At 42.1% G+C, this 20,584-nt stretch overlaps 1 protein-coding gene and 2 long non-coding RNA genes across 5 annotated transcripts in view; 1 reads left to right on the top strand and 2 right to left on the bottom strand.

Annotated features, from left to right (window-relative positions):
* Positions 1-3,686: 3,686 nt before the first annotated feature.
* On the bottom strand, positions 3,687-7,150 carry LOC309496252. 3 transcript variants are annotated; one of them, XR_014205086.1, is made up of 4 exons: positions 6,812-7,150; positions 4,793-5,511; positions 4,569-4,699; positions 3,687-4,271 (listed from the first exon to the last, which is right to left on the bottom strand). It is a non-coding gene; the product is annotated as an uncharacterized lncRNA (long non-coding RNA). The 3 variants fall into 3 exon arrangements; XR_014205087.1 differs by having other exon boundaries at positions 3,687-4,699; positions 6,812-6,825; positions 6,984-7,150; XR_014205085.1 differs by having other exon boundaries at positions 3,687-4,699.
* A 444-nt stretch (positions 7,151-7,594) lies between these two features.
* On the bottom strand, positions 7,595-8,394 carry LOC309508901. Its single transcript, XR_014209736.1, has 2 exons — positions 8,312-8,394; positions 7,595-7,826 (listed from the first exon to the last, which is right to left on the bottom strand). It is a non-coding gene; the product is annotated as an uncharacterized lncRNA (long non-coding RNA).
* Positions 8,395-10,458: 2,064 nt separating this feature from the next.
* Positions 10,459-20,584, top strand: part of LOC309493066 (uncharacterized protein) — a gene marked incomplete at its 3' end in the record, with an annotated part of 45,069 nt that continues 34,943 nt past the window's right edge. The window contains exon 1 of the mRNA XM_082162146.1: positions 10,459-10,765. Within this exon, the coding sequence (XP_082018272.1) occupies positions 10,708-10,765 (58 nt within the window). The 5' untranslated portion in view covers positions 10,459-10,707. The remainder of the gene's footprint in view (positions 10,766-20,584) is intronic.

Raw genomic sequence — 20,584 nt, 5'->3', positions numbered from 1 at the left:
TGCCCTTTGTCGCCGGTTCTGTTCATAATTTTTATGGACAGAATTTCTAGGCGCAGCCAGGGGCCGGAGGGTGTCAGGTTTGGTGACAACACGATTTCATCTCTGCTCTTTGCGGATGATGTTGTCGTGATGGCCTCATCAAATCAGGACCTTCAGCATGCACTGGGACGGTTTGCAGCTGAGTGTGAAGCGGCTGGGATGAGAATCAGCACCTCCAAATCCGAGGCCATGGTCCTCAGTCGGAAAAGGGTGGCTTGCTCACTTCAGGTTGGTGGAGAGTTCCTGCCTCAAGTGGAGGAGTTTAAGTATCTTGGGGTTTTGTTCACGAGTGAGGGAAGGATGGAACGGGAGATTGACAGACGGATCGGTGCAGCTTCTGCAGTAATGCGGTCGATGTACCGGTCTGTCGTGGTGAAGAAAGAGCTGAGCCGCAAGGTGAAGGTCTCAATTTACCGGTCAATCTACGTTCCTACTCTCACCTATGGTCATGAGCTTTGGGTCATGACCGAAAGGACAAGATCCCGGATACAGGCGGCCGAAATGAGCTTTCTCCGCAGGGTGGCTGGGCGATCCCTTAGAGATAGGGTGAGAAGCTCGGTCACTCGGGAGGAGCTCAGAGTAGAGCCGCTGCTCCTCCGCATCGAGAGGGGTCAGCTGAGGTGGCTCGGGCATCTGTTTCGGATGCCTCCTGGACGCCTTCCCGGGAAGGTGTTCCGGGCACGTCCCACTGGGAGGAGACCCCGGGGAAGACCTAGGTCACGCTGGAGAGACTATGTCTCCCGGCTGGCCTGGGAACGCCTCGGTGTCCCCCCGGAAGAGCTGGAGGAAGTGTCCGGGGAGAGGGAAGTCTGGGCATCTCTGCTTAGACTGCTGCCCCCGCGACCCGGCCCCGGATAAGCGGAGGAAGATGGATGGATGGATGGTTTTCAATTTATTATACTTTAAATTATCATTTATTTCTGTGATGCAAAGCTGAATTTTCAGGATCATTACTCCAGTCTTCAGTGTCACATGTGACATCCAGTCTATCACATGATCCCTTAGAAATCATTCTAATATTCTGATTTATTATGAGTGTTGGAAACAGTTCTGCTGCCTAATATATTTGATGAATAAAAGGTTAAAAAGAACTGCATTTATTCAAAAGAAAAAAAATATTTTCTAATAATATAAATCTTCTTTACAGGGGCAGATCTAGATGTTTCAAAAGTGGTGGGGACAATATCGACCTTAGCAAAAAGTGGTGGGGACATGTCCCACCCGCAAATTACGCCTATGTTAAAATAACAATTGCCTCATGGGTTATGATACTGCTAGATCGGACGTTGACGTCACTTCTGTGAGTTGAGAAAAGTCAGTAAAAGTCCTGGCAGAAAGTGAAGCATGTGAAGTGAAGACGATCCGAGATCCCGCGAGATCCATGTCTGGCAATTTGTCCTATCTGTTAAGTCACGCTACAGTAGTGTGAAGGAAAAATTGCTTTATTTGTCATTTAAAATAATGGTGCTGATGATTTTTAGAGACCCCCACAGGTGTATGATTTTACTGCTTTCATGGGAGCTCAACCTCTCTCTATGGGAGCTCAGCTCCCACTGGCTCCCACGTAATTCGAACCATGAGTATAAGTAAATAAAATAACTAAGACAACTAATAAGATAACTATCTATATGCATGTAAATATAACTCGCAAACCTGGAGAAGCAAAAGAAAACTGAGAAAAGGCCGTACCGAAATAAACTCGATAAAGATGCAGGGACCGTCATTTGGAGAAACTGTCATCCATTCAGAGATCCATATGAGCTGACTGCAGTAAGTTGGAGTGCTGACCCGCATTGCTACCTCCATCCTCATATTTAGACATTTAGTCAATTATCTTTTTTATGGTATAAGCGCATATACCAGTGAACAATTTAAAAACGATAAATCTCTGGAAGCCCACATACATTTCACCAATGGCTGGGTAATGTTACAGTATTTATTTACATTCCGACTGCGACAACACAGTTAACAGTAGGGCTGGTCCGAATACCATTTTTTGAGCTTCGGTAGTAGGCTAATGAACATCGAATATTCGAAGCTTCGGAGAGAGGGTGCTGAACATTCTACTCTCTAATAAGCGCAGTATTCTCTATGTGTCTGTCTGTCCGTTTGCATTTTGATTATTTCGAGAAACGTTCATCCAATTGTCTTCACAAGGGAGTGCAGTGTCGCATTTGGTGCAATATAGTTAGACACGCGAGATGAGACACGTTCAGAATTAATAAACTTTGAATAAACTACAGAACAACGCGAGCGGGAAGCGGCGCGCCTCACGCGGGCAGGGCTTATAAGCTCTGAGAATGGACACGGCACTACTAGTGATATTAAACACATCTTCCCCTTGAACAACACAAAGTAAATACACTCGCACGTAACACACACACACACAGGTCTGTTAACTTAAGCAGTACTTTTAATAAGGTAGTGTAATATTTTTCTGACTAACAAATTACTGACACAGTAAAGGGTAGATTTAAATAAAGAAAAACATAATTTTAAGTAAAGAAAAAAAAAATTAGTAACGAAATTTAAATAGAGAAAAAACGAAATTTAAATAAAGAAAAACGAAATTTAGTTCAATTAAAAACTAGATTAATTTAGATTGATAATAAAGGGTAAAAAGATTAATACATTTTGTTTCTATTATTCTATTTTCCACAAAGTCAAAGCAAAGCAGCTTAACCCAAAATACAAGCTCAGGCATGCACTGTTAAACTTTGTTTAACCCTTTGACACGTACGATCACACCGGTGTGATCAGTCTAGGCTGGTCCCTGGAGCGTACGATCACACCGGTGTGATTAGAACGTTCAGTGAATGACGTGATCAACTGCTAAATTCAAAATTTCAAACTTTTGCTTTCACTGCTTTCCCGCTTTGACTGGCACTGAGCCAGAGACGGACGTTCTCAGCTCTCATCATTATCACAACTGTTCAGTGTATTTTAATGTTTATTTTAGGTTTCATTCACTTTAAATTACATTACACAATAACAAATATATAGTTTATTATTGCACACTAATATTTATAACAGCAAAATAACCTTTTAAACATGATGTAACATTAATATTTATTCGAGTCAAACACACCTTGTAGATAAAACGGCCGTTTCACACAGCAAGTGTCAGACTCGTGAGCAGCGCGTATTTTTTTCGGCGTGCGTGCATGTTAAATGAGTGCATTCACACCAGGAGAAGGAGCAGCGCGTGAGATGCAGTGAAGCGGGGGTTACTGTCACATATTTCGGGAGACATGGATGATCTTGCATGTTGTAAATCCAGCAGGCTCCGAGTCCGACTCTCCATCAGTATTGTAAACAAATAATGGCGGCGCCCATAGCCCGTGAAAACTTACCGATCAACATGATCTTTTTTTCTCCAAGTATTAAAACCACATTAGGAGTTCCCTTACATATTGTTAACGATGTTAATAACTACAAGTTTGTAAATATTTTGTATAAAAAAATAAAAAAGATTTTAACTGTCATGCATTGCAAGTTTTTTTTTCCCGCTGACAAGTGATGTAGAGCTGACGTCACCGTTACCTCACACTCGCATTTGTTCTAATTTAAAGACACAACTTTAATCAAGCTCACCAACTTCAGAGAAAATGACAGAAAATTTATATAAAAGAAAACTGACAAATGAGGAAATTGAGGAAATTTTTTTTAATTCTGATGAGGAGATTTTTGACAGCGAGGCAGAGAGTGACAGTGATGAAGATCTTCCCCCAAATCTGGAAGCTCTAGACAACATTGCAGATGAAGAGACGACACCAGTCCTAAATGAGGCAGAAGAGGTAAACTCATTGTTATGGAAGGCAACCAACCTTTTTAATCCTCCTGGCCCAGGCAATTTTGACAACCAGCTCTGTGGTGTGCAAAATCCACCAGAATCACCCAGTGAGGTCAACTGTTTTAAAATGTTCCTCACAGAAGATGTCATGGGAGAAATTGTGGAGGAAACAAACCGCTATGCCTCTGACTTACAAGAAAGGGAAATAAAAGGAAAGCTGGTTAAATGGGTTCCAACAAATATCCCTGAAATGTACACATTTTTAGTGTCAGTTCTCCTAATGGGGGTGATAAAAAAACCATCACTTCGTGATTACTGGAGCACAGACCCCATGCTCTTGACCCCATTTTTTAGGTCTTTGTTCTCACAGGATCGCTTCCTTCTGCTCCTCCGCTGTCTTCACTTCGCAAACAATGCGACAGCAGTTTCCAACGACCCGCTGAAAAAAATCAGAAACATTTTCACTGCTCTCACCTCCTCCTTTCGTCGCATTTTTGTGCCATACAGGGATCTGTGTGTGGATGAGTCGCTGATGAAGTGGAAAGGCAGGCTGGCATTTCGTCAGTTCATTCCTTCCAAACGGCACAGATTTGGGGTCAAGTTTTTTGTTTTGTGTGATGTGCTAACTGGTTATGTGGAGGACATGATCATTTACACCGGATCTACCACTGACATCCAACATTACCCAGGACTTGGGATTTCTGGGTCCGTTGTGATGACACTTCTAGCACCTTACCTAAGAAAATGTCATGTTCTTTATGTGGACAACTGGTACAGTAGTCCCACACTTTTCCAGCACCTCTTGTCACTTGGCACTGGAGCTTGTGGGACTGTGCGCGCAAACAGGAAAGGGATGCCAAAGTTCACCTGTAAGATGAAAAAAGGTGAGGTGGAATTCGAAGAGAATGGGTCACAGCTGGCAGTAAAATGGCATGACAAGAGGGATGTCCATGTCCTTACCACAGTCCACCCAACTGGTATGGCAGCAACAGGGAAGCTGGATCACGTCACTGGGCAGCCAAGGATGAAGCCAGTCTGTGTGCTCGAGTACAACAAAAAGATGGGGGCAGTTGACAAAGCTGATATGATGACTGGTTTTCATGAATGCGCCAGAAAGTCTACCAAGTGGTACAAGAAAATCTTTTTTCATGTACTTGACACTGTTTTACTCAACAGCCACATCGTCTATCGGCAAATTACTGGTGAGAAATGGATACAAATCATCTAATAATAAATATAAACAAGATAAAATGTGATAACATTTTTAATTAATGTAATCTAAAGTGTTAACAAATTCACAATAATAAACAGACCACACTGTCACATACTATTCTATTCTCCTCACTCCCTATTGATGTGCTCTACTATGAGTAGGAAAGGAAATCACCTCCCTACAATTCAGAACGAACCTGATGAGAGGGCTGCTGGAGGAGTACAGCACATTGCGGTGTCCAGCTAAAGGAGGGCGTCCTGCCTTGGACACTCCTCTGCGCCTTACAGCTAGGCATTTCCCATCTGAAGTCCCTCAGACCACTTCCCAGGGCAGCAAGACCAGGCGTCACTGCAAGGTCTGCCTCTCCAGCACACGCAAGGGCAAGCAGAGGCGCCTCACCAAGCACATGTGTGTGCCATGCAACACTCCCTTGTGTGCTGTCCCATGTTTTGAGGAGTACCACACACTGAAGAATTATTAAGCATGTAAAAAGTCAGAGTATATTAATTAATTTATGATGATATTATTTTAATGATTATTTATTGTAATTATATTAAGTATTAAGGTATGTATAATAGTTTGTTTAAAAATGTTTTTTTTTAATCAAAAGTCAGAGCACATTTATAGATTTTTTGTTTGTTTGTTTATGATGATACTGTTTTGATTGTTATTCATTGTAAATATATTTGTTATCTGTTTTGTAATTATATTAGTAAGTATAAACGTATTGTATTAAACAAAAAAATTGAACTTACATTAAAATAGATTTAGTAAAACATACATGAAATGTGTACATTTTGTGATTTCTTTTTAACAAATGTCATACGTTTGAATTGTATGAATAATACTTATACTATACATATCTTTCACTAGCAAAGCAGAGAAAAGCTACATGGTATGACATCGTTAAAGGGATAGTTCACTTTAAAATGAAAATTCTGTTATCATATACTCACCCTCAAGTTGTTTCAAACCTGTATGAATTTCTTTCTTCTGCTGAACACAAAAGAAGATATTTTGAAGAATGTCAATAACCAGACAGTTAACTGGAGCCATTGACTTCCATAGTATATATTTTTGCCTACTATGGAAGTCAATGGCTCCAGTTAACTCTTTGGTTACTGACATGCAGAAGAAAGAAATTCATGCAGGTTTGAAACAACTTGAGGGTGAGTATATGATAACAGAATTTTCATTTTTAAAGTGAACTATCCCTTTAAATTATATTTCCAACAAACATTTGAGCAAGCTAATAATAATAATAATAAAAAATATATATATATATATATATATATATATATATATATATATATATATATATATATATATATATATATATATGGTCACACAGCTTGCTCAAATGTTTTGTATATAGGAAAATATAATTTAACAATGTCATACCATGTAGCTTTTCTCTGCTTTGCTATTGAGAGATATAAAACTAAGTAACAATATTAACTAAAACAAACAAGAAAATCGATGTAAAGGGTTTACCGTCAAATATGTGCTTTGGTATTCATGTTACTAACGTATCAATTCAACTGAACCCCAACTTTACCTCCTGAATGCACGGATTACTGAACATATTTATTTGCAATGTGCAAAACAGCGCGTTGACTGACAAACAAACCGTAATGACGTGAACGACCACATTATTGAGCACTGTCCGTTTTACGTTCTTTATTCATATTTATTGCATGCTTGTAAATAACTCTAGATGCTTCAGAATACAATTAAAAACTCCAATATAGCCTAACGTTACTCACCGATTGTCACGCGGCTGTTGTGAGGGAGATGCAAAGTACCATGTGCAAGCGAAATTCAAAGCAGTGGGGGGGGAAACATAAACATAACCATATCAGCCATATTCGGTACACGCAAACAAATAATTTGAGAGGTTTTGAATAAAAAATAAAGCGAAACATTCAAACTACTCACCTGCAGACGGTTATCCATCGTGTGCGCCATTGTGACTGCGGAATGTCACGTGACAAGGTTCATGCGTCTCCATGGAAATTAGAACGCGATTGATTGCAAAATAACGGTCGCAGAAAAAAACTCACGCCAGGCTGCCAGTCTGACTATTTTAGAACGTACGTGCGAAAGGGTTAAAGTCGGCATGAAATCAAAATGGACCCTATTTCCTTTGTTAGCGCATATTACTAGTCTTGTGAACAATTAATAATTTTGGCTTCGTAATCTTTAATCAAAATCTGAAAATGCCCCTCCCATCTGCCTTGGAGGACCTTCTCTGATGACGTAGGTTTGAGGACTTGGGTTGGGAAACGCTTAACCACTCCCCTCAAATCGTTAGTCTGTAATGAGCGAGAGATGGAGAGGAGGAGCGCTAGAGTAAAACCCTGCCCTCTGTTCAATATTCCTTTTCACTGGGAAATACGTCAAAGCACTGGAGAAAAGTCGTTTGCAACTTCCGGTTCACGCGGACTTTAACCTATATGTCACAGGTCGGGATGGGCCAAGCCGGACTGCGCCCACCCCTGAACCAGGTCCACCCTGAGGAGCGTGTCAGAGACGAGACGGAAACAGAATTCAAGGGAATAACAGTTCTTTTTATTAAAGTTAAAAGTAATTTGAATAACCTAAGCTAAAATCTTCCTTTCCTCTTCTTCCCCGGAATCGAGGCAATGCAGCAGTCTCCGGGACCCACTCCCACGTCGATACAAGGTTCGCAATGGCCTGAGATGGATCGATGGATTTCCACAGGTGTGTATGCGGTCGGGGCTGTTCCTCTTCCCACGCTGATGCAGGGTCCGCAGGGACCTATGACGGACAGGTGAGTTTCCACAGGTGAGTAGACAGTCGAGCTGTTCCTCTTCCCACACTGATGCAGGGTTCACAGGGACCGACGACAGACAGGTGAGTTTCCGCAGGTGAGTAGACAGTCGGGGCCCTTCCTCTTCCCACACTGATGCAGGGTTCACCAGGACCGACGACAGACAGGTGAGTTTCCACAGGTGAGTAGACAGTCGGGACCCTTCCTCTTCCCACACTGATGCAGGGTTCACAGGGACCGACGACAGACAGGTGAATTTCTACAGGTGGGTATACAGTCAGGGCTAATCCTCTTCCCACACTGATGCAAAGTTCACAGAGGCCTACGACGGACAGGTAAGTCTCCACAGGTAAGTAGACAGTTTGAACTCTAGGGCTGCAGCAGACTCGAGTCAACAGGCTGACCGGAGCTTCTCTAGGACAGACAGTTAGAACAGACAGAGTCAGCTTCAACAGCAGTATATAGGCCTCACGTGTGTTGCCGGGGACAGGTGACTCCACACCATGCAAATGGGCCGGGGACTATAGCAGACTCAAAGGTGCAGGCCGAGCGGAGCTTCCCGTGTGTTGCAGGGGACAGATAACTTCACACCGTGCAGATGGACCTGGGGCTATAGCAGATTCAAGTCGCAGGCCGAGTGGGGCTTCTCTAGAACAGACAGAATCAACTTCAACAGCAATATACAATTCTCACGTGTGATGCAGGGGACAGATGACTTCACACCATGCAGAATGGACTTGGGGTTGTAACAGGCTCAAGTCGCGGGCTGAGCGGAACTCCTCTAAAACAGAATCAACTTCAACAGCAGTATACAGTTCTCACGTGTGTTGCAGGGGACAGATGACTTCACACCATGCAGATAGACTTGGGATCGTAGCAGGCTCAAGTCGCGGGCTAAGCGGAACTCCTCTAAGACAAACAGAATCAACTTCAACAACAATATACAATTCTCACGTGTGTTGCAGGGGACAGATAACTTCACGCCATGCAGAGAGGCTTGGGGTTGTAACAACTCAAAGTCGCAGGCTGAGCAGAACTTCTCCAAGACAGACAGAATCAACTTCGACAACAGTATACAGCTCTCACGTGTGTTGCAGGGGACAGATGACTTCACACCATGCAGAATGGGCTTGGGGTTGTAACAGGCTCAAGTCACGGGCTGAGCGGAACTCCTCTAAGACAAACAGAATCAACTTCAACAGCAATATACAGTTCTCACGTGTGTTGCAGGGGACAGATGGCTTCACACCATGCAGATAGACTTGGGATCGTAGCAGGCTCAAGTCGCGGGCTGAGCGGAACTCCTCTAAGACAAACAGAATCAACTTCAACAGCAATATACAGTTCTCACGTGTGTTGCAGGGGACAGATAACTTCACACCATACAGGTGGGCTTAGGGCTGCAGCAGACTCAAAGTCAACAGGCTGAGCGGAGCTCCTGCTAAGACAAACAGAATCAAGATTGCAGATAGAGTGTGCAGTCTCACGTGTGTTGCAAGGGGGGCAAACCTTCTCACCATACAGGTGGGTTGACAGGCAAGTAGCGAACTTAAGTCAACAGGCTGGACAGAGCTTCTTCTAAGACAGTCAGAATCACTACTTCAAAACAGAGAGGTTAGTTTGACTCACAGATGCTGTTCCTTCTAGTCCTCAACAGATGGGGCCGATCGACATTATTAAGCTCCAGTTACGGACAGTAGACCAGCATGGCACGTGGGGAGTGCACGGCAAAAGAGAATAAATCTTCCACACACACACGGCAATTTCACTCCAAACATGCAACGTGAGGGGGGAAACGTCAATTTAAGCACTGCAATCCACTTCAATAAGTGCAGATAAGGCCAGCACTCACCCAGGGGTCTCCGTGCCACAAGCAACGAGCTCCAATGTTGGAAAAAAGATGTTTCAGGGTTTTCCTCCACAGACATAGACGGATTCACAACACCGTTCCAACACGGGGGAAGAGGGCAAGAGATCGAACATGAATCAGTATAATTCACTCAGTGACATTTAGATAGCACAATCAAAGCACTCCAATCCACCTCAAATTCAGCGTTGAAACATGCAGGTACGAGATACAATGGTCGATTACTTATCTCTCTCCCTTCCAGGCAAACGGTGTGTTTTCACAACTCTTCCACACTCCTCGAGTCCCCTCCAGCAACACTTCCCTTTGCACCCCACAATTCTTCTCGGCAACACTCAAATAGAACGACTTCTCACAGGAGAGAACCACCCAACAGTCTCTCTTCGCTGGCTTTTTATATCCTTCTCAATGCCCACATAGCTTCGTCATGGCTCTAGATTAATTCCCCACACCTGATGTCGATTTCCTCATCCCGGTTGGCAAGGCAACAGATACACATTTACACGGGGGGGGGGGGGGGGGGGGTGGTGTTTCCTTGTTATTGTCCCGGAGGGGACACAATTGTGGCGAACTTTAGTTCCACCCTCATTTGTCACACCGTGACATATATATTGAAAAAAATTCACAAAAGATATTTGAAATATTAAAATAGACCATTTACTTGCATTTGATGTATTGTCTATGTATATAAAATCACTTTGCAGACACTTACATTTGACATCTGGTCTTTAACCTTATAAAAACAAACTTAGTAACTGATACATTTTTGATTTTGGCAGATCATCTCGTCCAACCAATCTGCAGTCGTTGAAGCTCCTCCCACTGTTCATCATCAGTGAAGCTCCTCCCACAGCAATTACATCTTCAGTGAAGCTCCTCCCACAGCAATTATCCAATAAATGCTGTAAAATCCCATCAGCTGCAAGTGAAGACGAGCATCAGAGCATCAGGAAGAGCTGAAATCTGCAAAGATTGAGTTTATTAAAGAGGACAGTGAGAACATGAGTGATCCAGAACCCTGCAGAATGAAACACACTGAAGATCCTGAAGAACAAAGAGGTTGGTGTTTATTCTTCATTCATTCATGATGCTGAGGAACATTCATGTTAGAAACATTCAAGCACTTCATCACATTTAGATATGCAGTTAAACTATGAAATGGTACAGATTTTAAAAACATGTTTAGTAGAGGGAGGTTGGAGAAACTTTCATATAGATTGTCAACATCAGGTTAAACTAAGTATATGTTTAGCTCTGGTTTATTGCAACCATGTTACCAAAATGTTAGATATTTCTCAGTATAGTTTGCAACATTTTTAGCAACAAACGGTAAACTCAAGTATATTAATTTTCCAGAATGGCTGACAGGGTTGTAAGCGTAACTTAAGCAAAACATGATTTATAGTTACTGATAAAGTTGTATTTGCCATAAATTATATATGTTGTTACAAATAACTTCGGTAACAGGGTTGATGAATGTGGTCAACACACTACATTTTCTGTCCCAAAACTGAGACAATGGATTGAGATTATTTTCTTGTCCTCCCATCATGCAGTAGAAAGAGCCCAGATGATGTCACTTCCTGAGTGTCTCAGGTTTAAGAAATGCTCTGTTTTTAAAAAGAGGAAAATTATGTCAGAAGTTACAGGTTGAGTGAAACGTGTAGGACACAGATAAATTGGTAACGCTTTAGATTACAGCCCACAAAGTACACGTAATTATGGCGCATTTACAGCGTAACTTTCTGTAATTATAGTGTACCTATAAAGTCCTTACGTGCAAGTATAGGGGAACAATATGTAACATTTTGGGAATAAAGGGGGGAACACCCAGGAGAATTGACAAATTATTTATACTGTAAGTATTTTAGAACTTTTTTAGAATCTAAAGCGCTACTGATATTTATATTAAAACATTAAATTCAACACTAGTTAAAGTCAGTCTAGACTTTCAGTATGTGAAGTAGTGTTGTCAAAAGACCCGGTACTTCGGTACCAAGTCGGTACTAAAAAAATGTAAACGTAACGGTACCAAGTTTTCTTAAGTACCGGTGGTACCGAGGACCCGTTCAAACCCGGTTCCTTGATGCGCATGCATGCACGCATGCACTGAGAGCGTGCAGTTGCGCGTCCTCTTTATTAAAGCGCTGAGACATGGCGACCGGCGGTGCTGCTGATGTGGTGGCTGTAAATCCACTTGTTGATAAGAAAGGAGGAAAGAGACACATATGGAAATATTTGGGATTACGCTAATGTCACGTAACGTTGTCACGTTGCCGTAAGTGGCCGTTCACGTTATTCCAAATGTAAGCGCGCTCATAATAGAAGCGACGCGGCGCGCTCGTTTTTCTCGTTTTCGGAATACATTTACATTTACATTGAGTCATTTAGCAGACGCTTTTGTCCAAAGCGACTTAAAAATTAGGACTAAATTAAGCGAGTCATCGTGAAGAGGCAAAAAACAACTCAAGAAGTGCTCCAAATACGAAGTTCAGGCATTATTCAGAGTAGCATAAGCCCGATAAGTAGGCCTGTCACGATAACAAATTTTGCTGGACGATAAATTGTTCAAGAAATTATTGCGATAAACGATAATATTGTCGTTTTGAGACACTTTTTATCTAATATAATGCAGGTACACCTTTTCAAAGATCTATAAACTTGTATTTCTTAAGAATATTAAACATTGAAAACATTTTAAATATCCACAAAAAATGAACAAAACAACCAAAAACAATAAAAGCAATGGTCTATCAGTGTCTGTTAACAACAAAATTCACTTGAATAAATACCAAAAACAATAAATAAAATGGATGTAAACAAAATTGCACTTCAAAAATATTAAACATAAGGCTCAGACATAAATAGTGATACATTCCATAACAGGCAAAACTGCCAGTTAGGACCTTTGTAAACAAATAAAAAAAAGCCTCAACAGGCCATTTCACACCATTTTGCACTGTCCTCCTTCCTGTTACTTTGTCGATTAAACGCCCGAGTGATTGTGTACTGTCGGGAAGACGGAGACGCACTTTATTGCGTGTATATGCTACGCACTGAAAATACGTGCGTATTACACACGGGGCTGTTTACACCTGCCCACTTCATGCGTTTTCTCAGATCGGATAGCTATCTGATTTATCAAAACGATTCCATTTACACCTGGTCACATAAATGTGTTTTTGCGAAACGGATTTAAATCCGATCTTCAATTCCCGCGCTATATGCAGATTTAATGGAGTGCACCACGTCACCGAAAGCAACAGATATGAGCTGCATTTTATTGATCATCAGCTAAAATTTCTAAATCAAACACTGCAATAAGAGAGAAGCGGCAACAGCCCTGGTAAGATAATTTCGTTTCTTAAGAATTTACTTTTAATGATGATGTTTGTGTGATAAGCGTCTGCGACTTACTTTCACTTTGATTTGCGAAAGTTTGCACGTTGGCATGAATAACGTTAGATGCTCAGCTGCTCATCTGCGGTGATGCGTGTTCCAGTAGCGTCGTCATATCTGGGTATAACATTGCATATAGCCTATAACACGCTCTCACACGTTTATTTTTTTAGCATTTTTGGGAGGAGTACACTTTACATATGTGGTTTCAACAACCAGATGCATTTACACTTGTCCAGTTTCGTCTGGAATGCGGCCCAGACCACCTCCTGAAGTGGCTTGAGCGATCGGATTCAAATCCGTCGCGAATGCGTTTCGGAGGGCATTTACACCTGGTCTTTTCACGATCGGATAGCCATCCGATCTGAGAAAACGCATGAAGTGGCCAGGTGTAAACAGCCCCTTTGGTAGAGAGAGAGATCGCTCGTTGACCGATCGTAGGCTTCTGGTAGGGATGTACATTCGTAGGAGTGAGTGAAAGTAGGAGGGAGCTGAGCCTGTGGTAGATCTGTAAGCAAGCGTCAATGCTTTGAACTTGAAGCGAGCAGCGAGAGGTAGCCAGTGCAGTGAGATGAACAGAGGAGTGACGTGGGCCCTCTTGGGCTCGTTGAAGACGAGACGAGCTGCAGCATTCTGAATCATTTGTAGAGGTTTGGTTGCACATGATGGAAGTCCAGCCAGAAGAAGCTCGAATAGAAGCTCCTTTTTCTCGTTTTCGGAATAGAAGCTCGTTTTTCCAGGCGCGCCTATGTTCATGGTTGCATAGCAATGACAGACGCCACGAGAGAGCAAGCGCTTGTGGAAAGGAGAAACTTGTCGATCTCTGAATGCAACGTGAGGAGAGTAAAGATGGAAAGCTTTTAAAGATTAAAGTATTTATTTTAACAAACTGCTAGTACTTATTAGAAGAAGCAGTCGAACAACAGGAGAGATCATCAGTCTGTGAGTGTTTACTTTTCCCAGTACATTTTAGCGCGGCTCTGTGTTGCTAGGAAGTTTGTTTTGTTTACTGTGTTTTGACTCTGGTAAAAGCGCCCGTGTGACGTTGTTTGTGCGTCGTGACTTGTTAGTTTCGCTTGACTAAACAGGAGGGCGGGGCCTAAGCCAGTTAAAGTATTTATTCTAACAAACTGCTAGTACTTATTAGAAGAAGCAGTGGAACAACAGGAGAGATCATCAGTCTGTGAGTGTTTACTTTTCCCAGTAGATTTTAGCGCGGCTCTGTGTTGCTAGGAAGTTTGTTTTGTTTACTGTGTTTTTACTCTGGTAAAAGCGCCCGTGTGACGTTGTTTGTGAGTCGTGACTTGTTAGTTTTGCTTGATTAAACAGGAGGGCGGGACCTGCTGTATTCAATAAAGAGGTATTAGGCGTGTATAAAATAGGTCAGTGCACCGCGGCAGCCCTCGTGTGAAGACCGAAGATTGTAAAGACCAACGACTCTACCTGTGCGACTCCACCGAGCAAGGACACCGACAAAGCACTTGAGTATTAATTTTCTTGTTTTTTCTTTTCCTTTCTCTTCTACACAACTTTTCATCTGATCTGTCTGTTTGTGACCCCTCTTACACCTATTACTAACACGCGTAAATCAAATGTCACACGTCAGAGGCAGTCCAATCCAAACAACCTGCATACTTTTCCGGTGTCTTCTAGTACTATATTCTCTTTTCCTATTGGTCTCTGGAATTGCCAGTCCGCTGTAAACAAAGCTGATTTCATTACATCTATTTCTAGTCATTTGGGTCTCAGTCTACTGGCCCTAACTGAGACCTGGATCAGACCAGAGGACACTGCCACACCGGCTGCCCTCTCCACTAAATTCACTTTCTCACACACCCCTCGCCTTACTGGTAGGGGTGGTGGTACTGGTCTGCTCATCTCAAACGATTGGAAATTTGATAATTTACCACCTCTGTGTGACAACAGCTCATTTGAATCACATTCAATTACTATCACTAGCTCTATTAAAATCCATTTTGTAGTTGTATATCGCCCCCCAAGGCAGCTCAGAAGTTTCTTGGAAGAGCTTGATGTGCTACTCTCATCCTTCCCTGAGGATGGTACTCTTCTCATAGTTCTTGGAGATTTCAACATCCACCTAGAAAAACCTCAGGCTGCTGATTTCCACACTCTGCTTGCCTCATTCGACTTCAAGCGAGTATCTACTGCGGCTACTCACCAATCAGATAATAAATTGGACCTTATCTACACACGCTACTGCTCCACTGACCATACACTGGTCACTCCACTGCACACCTCAGATCACTTCCTCCTCACTCTCAACATCAACCTGCCACAGAACACAACACACACTCCTCCACAGGTCACCTTTCGGCGAAACCTACGCTCACTCTCACCCTCTTGTCTATCCTCTCTGGTCTCATCCACACTTCCTCCACCTGATCAGCTTTCAACACTAGATACTAACAGTGCAACTGATAATCTTTTCTCCACTTTAACATCCTGCTTGGACAACTTCTGCCCACTTTACTCCAGGCCAGCCCGCGCCACACCCTCTGCCCCCTGGTTATCTGATGTTCTCCGTGAACATTGTTCGAAACTCAGGGGTGCAGAGAGGAAGTGGAGCAAATCGAAAGATCCTACTGACCTTGGTCTTTATCAGTCCCTCTTCTCTTCCTTCTCTGATAATATCTCTACTGCTAAAATTACTTACTATCACAACAAAATTAACAATTCTTCAGACTCTCGCATGCTTTTCAAAACCTTCTCCTCTCTTCTCAACCCTCCTCCTCCTCCTCCTTCATCAACACTAAAAGCTGATGATTTTGCTTCTTTATAAATAAAACAACCTCCATCAGTGGCCAATTTACCAATCCACAAACTGACACACACACTTTTCCAGCTAACACACACTCTCTACCCTCCTTCTCTCTACTCTGAGGCAGAAGTCTCCAATCTCCTCCTTTCCAGTCGCCCTACCACCTGTCCGCTTGATCCTATTCCCACTAACCTACTTCAAGCCATTTCATCCTCGGTTGTACCCACACTCACACACATCATAAACACCTCTCTTCACACTGGTACCTTTCCCACAGCATTTAAGCAGGCTCGTGTAACCCCACTGCTTAAGAAACCCACTCTAAATCCAGCACATCTGGAGAATTACAGACCGGTATCTCTCCTTCCATTCGTCGCGAAAACACTTGAACGAGTTGTTTTCAACCAGATCTCTTCCTTCCTTACACAGAACAACCTCTTGGACAACAATCAATCTGGTTTCAAAAGTGGACACTCAACTGAGACTGCCCTGCTCTCAGTAATTGAAGCTCTGAGACTGGCAAGAGCAGCCTCCAAATCCTCAGTTCTAATCCTGCTGGATCTGTCTGCTGCCTTTGACACAGTTAACCACCAGATCCTCCTGTCAATCCTAAAGATGAAGGGCATCTCGGGAACCGCACTCCAATGGTTCAAGTCTTACCTCTCAGGTAGGTCCTTTAGGGTATCGTGGAGGGGTGAGGTGTCTAAGACACAACATCTAGCTACTGGAGTGCCTCAGGGCTCAGTGCTGGGACCGCTTCTCTTTTCCATCTACATGACATCACTAGGATCTGTGATTCAGAAACATGGCTTTTCCTATCACTGCTACGCTGATGACACACAATTCTACCTCTCATTCCAGCCTGACGATCCGACTGTAGCTGCTCGCATCTCAGCCTGCCTGACAGACATTTCTGGCTGGATGAAGGACCACCACCTTCAACTAAACCTTGCGAAGACAGAGCTACTCGTGGTCCCGGCCAACCCAACACTTCACCACAACTTCACCATTCAGCTAGACTCGTCATCCATAACTCTATCTAGGTCAGCCAGGACCTTGGTGTGGTAATTGGTGATCAATTGAACTTCACAGACCACATTGCTAGAACTGCCCGGTCATGTAGATTTGCCTGTACAACATTAGGAGGATCAGACCCTTCCTATCAGAACATGCTACTCAACTCCTTGTCCAAGCGCTTGTTTTATCCAGACTTGACTATTGTAACGCTCTCCTGGCCGGTCTTCCAGCTTGCACAGTCAAACCTCTGCAACTGATCCAGAACGCCGCAGCTAGAGTGGTCTTTAACGAGCCGAAAAGGGCACACGTCACTCCTCTCCTCACAAAATTGCACTGGTTGCCAGTTGCCGCTCGCATCAAATTCAAGTCACTGACGTTTGCCTACAGAACAACCACTGGTTCTGCTCCCTTTTACTTTATCTCTTTACTTCAGACTTACGTGCCATCCAGGAACTTGCGCTCTGCAAGTGAACGGCGTCTTGTGGTGCCATCTCAAAGAGGCGCAAAATCTCTTTCTCGGACCTTTACCATGACTGTTCCCTGCTGGTGGAATGATCTGCCTAACTCTACCAGAGCGGCTGAGTCCATAGCCACTTTTAAGAAACGGCTGAAGACGCTTCTTTTTCGACAGCACTTGATCCAGTAATACTAACACTTTCTCTACTACTCTATTCTATTCTGTTCTATAACTATAACAAAAAAAATAATAATTCTGCGTTAGATTAAACTGAGAAGGGTCATAGCACTTGCATTTTGTTGTCCTACTGTTAGTTTAACTGCTTCCATTGTTCTCATTTGTAAGTCGCTTTGGATAAAAGCGTCTGCTAAATGAATAAATGTAAATGTAAAGATTAGTTCTATATAAATTCACGGATAATTTGTAGGGCTGGACCCGATTATTCGAATATTCATTTGATGGGTTGGTATTCGATTTGAAAATTTGACATTCGAATATTCGTTTTTTTTTTTTTTTTTTTTTTTTTTTTTGCACACCTGGCACCCCCCTCGAAACGGTTCTCATTCGCGCTTGAATATGTTCAACACTATAAAATCTGACGAAATATAGATATACACGCGAGACGCGACACGTTCAGAATTAATAAACTTTTAATTAACTACAGAACAGCGCGAGCGGGAAGTGGCGCGCCTCACGCGGGCAGGGCACGCTCTGAGAACTCTTTTTTTTTTTACAACTATCTTATATTGCCTAACCATTTTTAATAGGATGGAGTTGAAGGAACCCAACCTCATTATTTGCTTCTTCTTGGCCTACTAAAGTGTTCCTGCAAAGGGAGTATTCTCTGGCTAGAGCGCAGAACAGCGGAGTTTGTATGGACAGAAGTGCATGCCTGAGCTTGTATTTTGGGTTAAGCTGCGTTGCTTTGACATTGTGGAAAATAGAATAATAGAAACAAAATGTATTAAGCTTTTTATCCGTTATTATCAATCTAAATAAATCTCGTTTTTAATTTAACTTAATTTAGTTTTTCTTTATTTAAATTTCGATTTTCTTTTATTTAATTTTTTTTTTTTTTTTTTTATTTGTTTTTTTTTTCTTTATTTAAATTTAGTTTTTTTTCTTTATTAATTTCGTTTTTCATTATTTAAATCTACCCTTTACTGTGTCAGTAATTTGTTAGTCAGAAAAATATTAGACCACCTTATTAAAAGTATTGCTTAAGTTAACAGACCTGTGTGTGTGTTACGTGCGAGTGTATTTACTTTGTGTTGTTCATGGGGAAGATGTGTTTAATATCACTAGTGCAGTGTCCGTTCTCAGAGCTTATAAGCCCTGCCCGCGTGAGGCGCGCCGCTTCCCGCTCGCGCTGTTCTGTAGTTTATTCAAAGTTTATTAATTCTGAACGTGTCTCGTCTCACGTGTCTAACTATATTGCACCAAATGCGACACTGCACTCCCTTGTGAAGTCGATTGGATGAACGGTTCTCGAAATAGACAAAATGCAAACGGACAGACAGACACAGAGAGAATACTGCCTTTATTAGAGAGAATTCCGAAGCTTCGAATATTCAATGTTCATTACTAGCGAAGCTTCGAAGCTCAAAAAATGGTATTCGGACCAGCCCAATTTGTTGTTTTGTCTAGTGAAAATCAATATTGACCTTGTATTTGAAAAAGGATCCTCATATAAAAACAATACTAAAATTCAGAGTAAGTTCATTCGCATTCAGAGATCGACTATTTTTGAAACGGTGCGAACTGCGCTCTCCATGATGATGAGGAAGTATCAGCAAAGAATTGATTGATTTCTAGCCCTTTGGTACCGAAATTGGTACCGAGAACCATGGATTTTCACTGGTATTGGTACCGAATACTGAAATTTTGGTACCGTGACAACACTAATGTGAAGTTTATACTGAAACTTTAAACTTGAACTACAACACAGGGAAATTCACTTGATCTTGTGTTTCTGGTGTCCCACATTCACATGTGTATGAATGGAAGTCAGTGGAACAAAAATAGTGTAGGGGCGTTGGAAGCAAGATTATTGAAAGGGGGGCATTCAGGTGTTAATGGGGGGCGTTAACGAGTTTAAATGTATAACGCAAATTTTAGTTCATTTACTTTTATTCATTTTAAACATTTAGTAATTTATTTTTAATAAACACTTTAAGAGGACTATTTAAAAAGTGTTAGGACTATGTTAAATTATGTTGTAAAACATGCGCAGAGTGTGATGTCAAATTGTGTGTGCACGCGTGAATAGTGTGTGCGTGAATAGTGTGTGCACTATAATGGTGCGCGTGAAAGAATACGTCAGCAGCGCTCCAAAAAAAAAAACATTAGTCAGCAGCCGCTCTACTCCTGACCGCAAGTCCACCATCAGTGTTGTAGGAAGGCACTAGGCAGGTTTTTTGTGTTCATTTCTATTGCATTTCGATTGAAAGCAGTATCAATAATGTCAAAAATATGATGTGCAGTCAAGTTCGGGTGTGTGTATATGCTGTTTAAATGAGTGCTCTCACCGATACGCTTGTTGTGATTCGCGGAGTTTTGACGAGTTGTATTTTGACGACTTGATATTTCTTATTCAAAAGTTCTGAATTCTAAACAGACCTCTCATTCTAAAATCTTCCAGTTTAATGCGACATAGGGCTGGGCGATAAATCGATTTTATAGATTAACTCGAATGTGTAGTTTACGTCGATTTGTTTGAATGAAAATCGGTTTTCTCTTTAACATTCGCCGACGCTCCCCTCTGGGCTCCCGTAGCTCCGAACGGGCTCAGCCCTTCCCCCGCACGTTTGCCATAGAGATACACAAACAACATGGCAAGTTAACAAGACCGCGGCAGCACAAGCACACCCGCCAAATTTTGTTGTGATTCGCGGAGTTTTGACGAGTTGTATTTTGTCGACTTTATTATTTCTTATTCAAAAGTTTAGAATGCCTAACATTCTAAAATCTTCCAGTTTAATGCGACATGTAGCTTTACTTTTGCAAAGACTCTATTATGTTTCCAGTCATAGACCAGCGCTCAAGCACTGACTAGACTAGAATCACGCAGCGGATGAAGTTGACAAGCCATTAAAAAGTATTGACTTAAAGGGATAGTTCACTTTGAAATTAATTTTTGATATGTTTTAGCTTACCTCAAGGGCATCCAAGATGTAGGTGTCTTTGTTTCCGCAGTAGTTTCAATTTTGATATTTTTAGGTCCAAA

This window comes from Leuciscus leuciscus, assembly GCF_965113295.1.
Source record: "Leuciscus leuciscus genome assembly, chromosome: 1".
Taxonomy (NCBI): domain Eukaryota; kingdom Metazoa; phylum Chordata; class Actinopteri; order Cypriniformes; family Leuciscidae; genus Leuciscus; species Leuciscus leuciscus.
The sequence above is the reverse complement of the archived record's forward strand: the minus strand, read 5'-3'. Positions and strand labels throughout refer to the sequence as shown.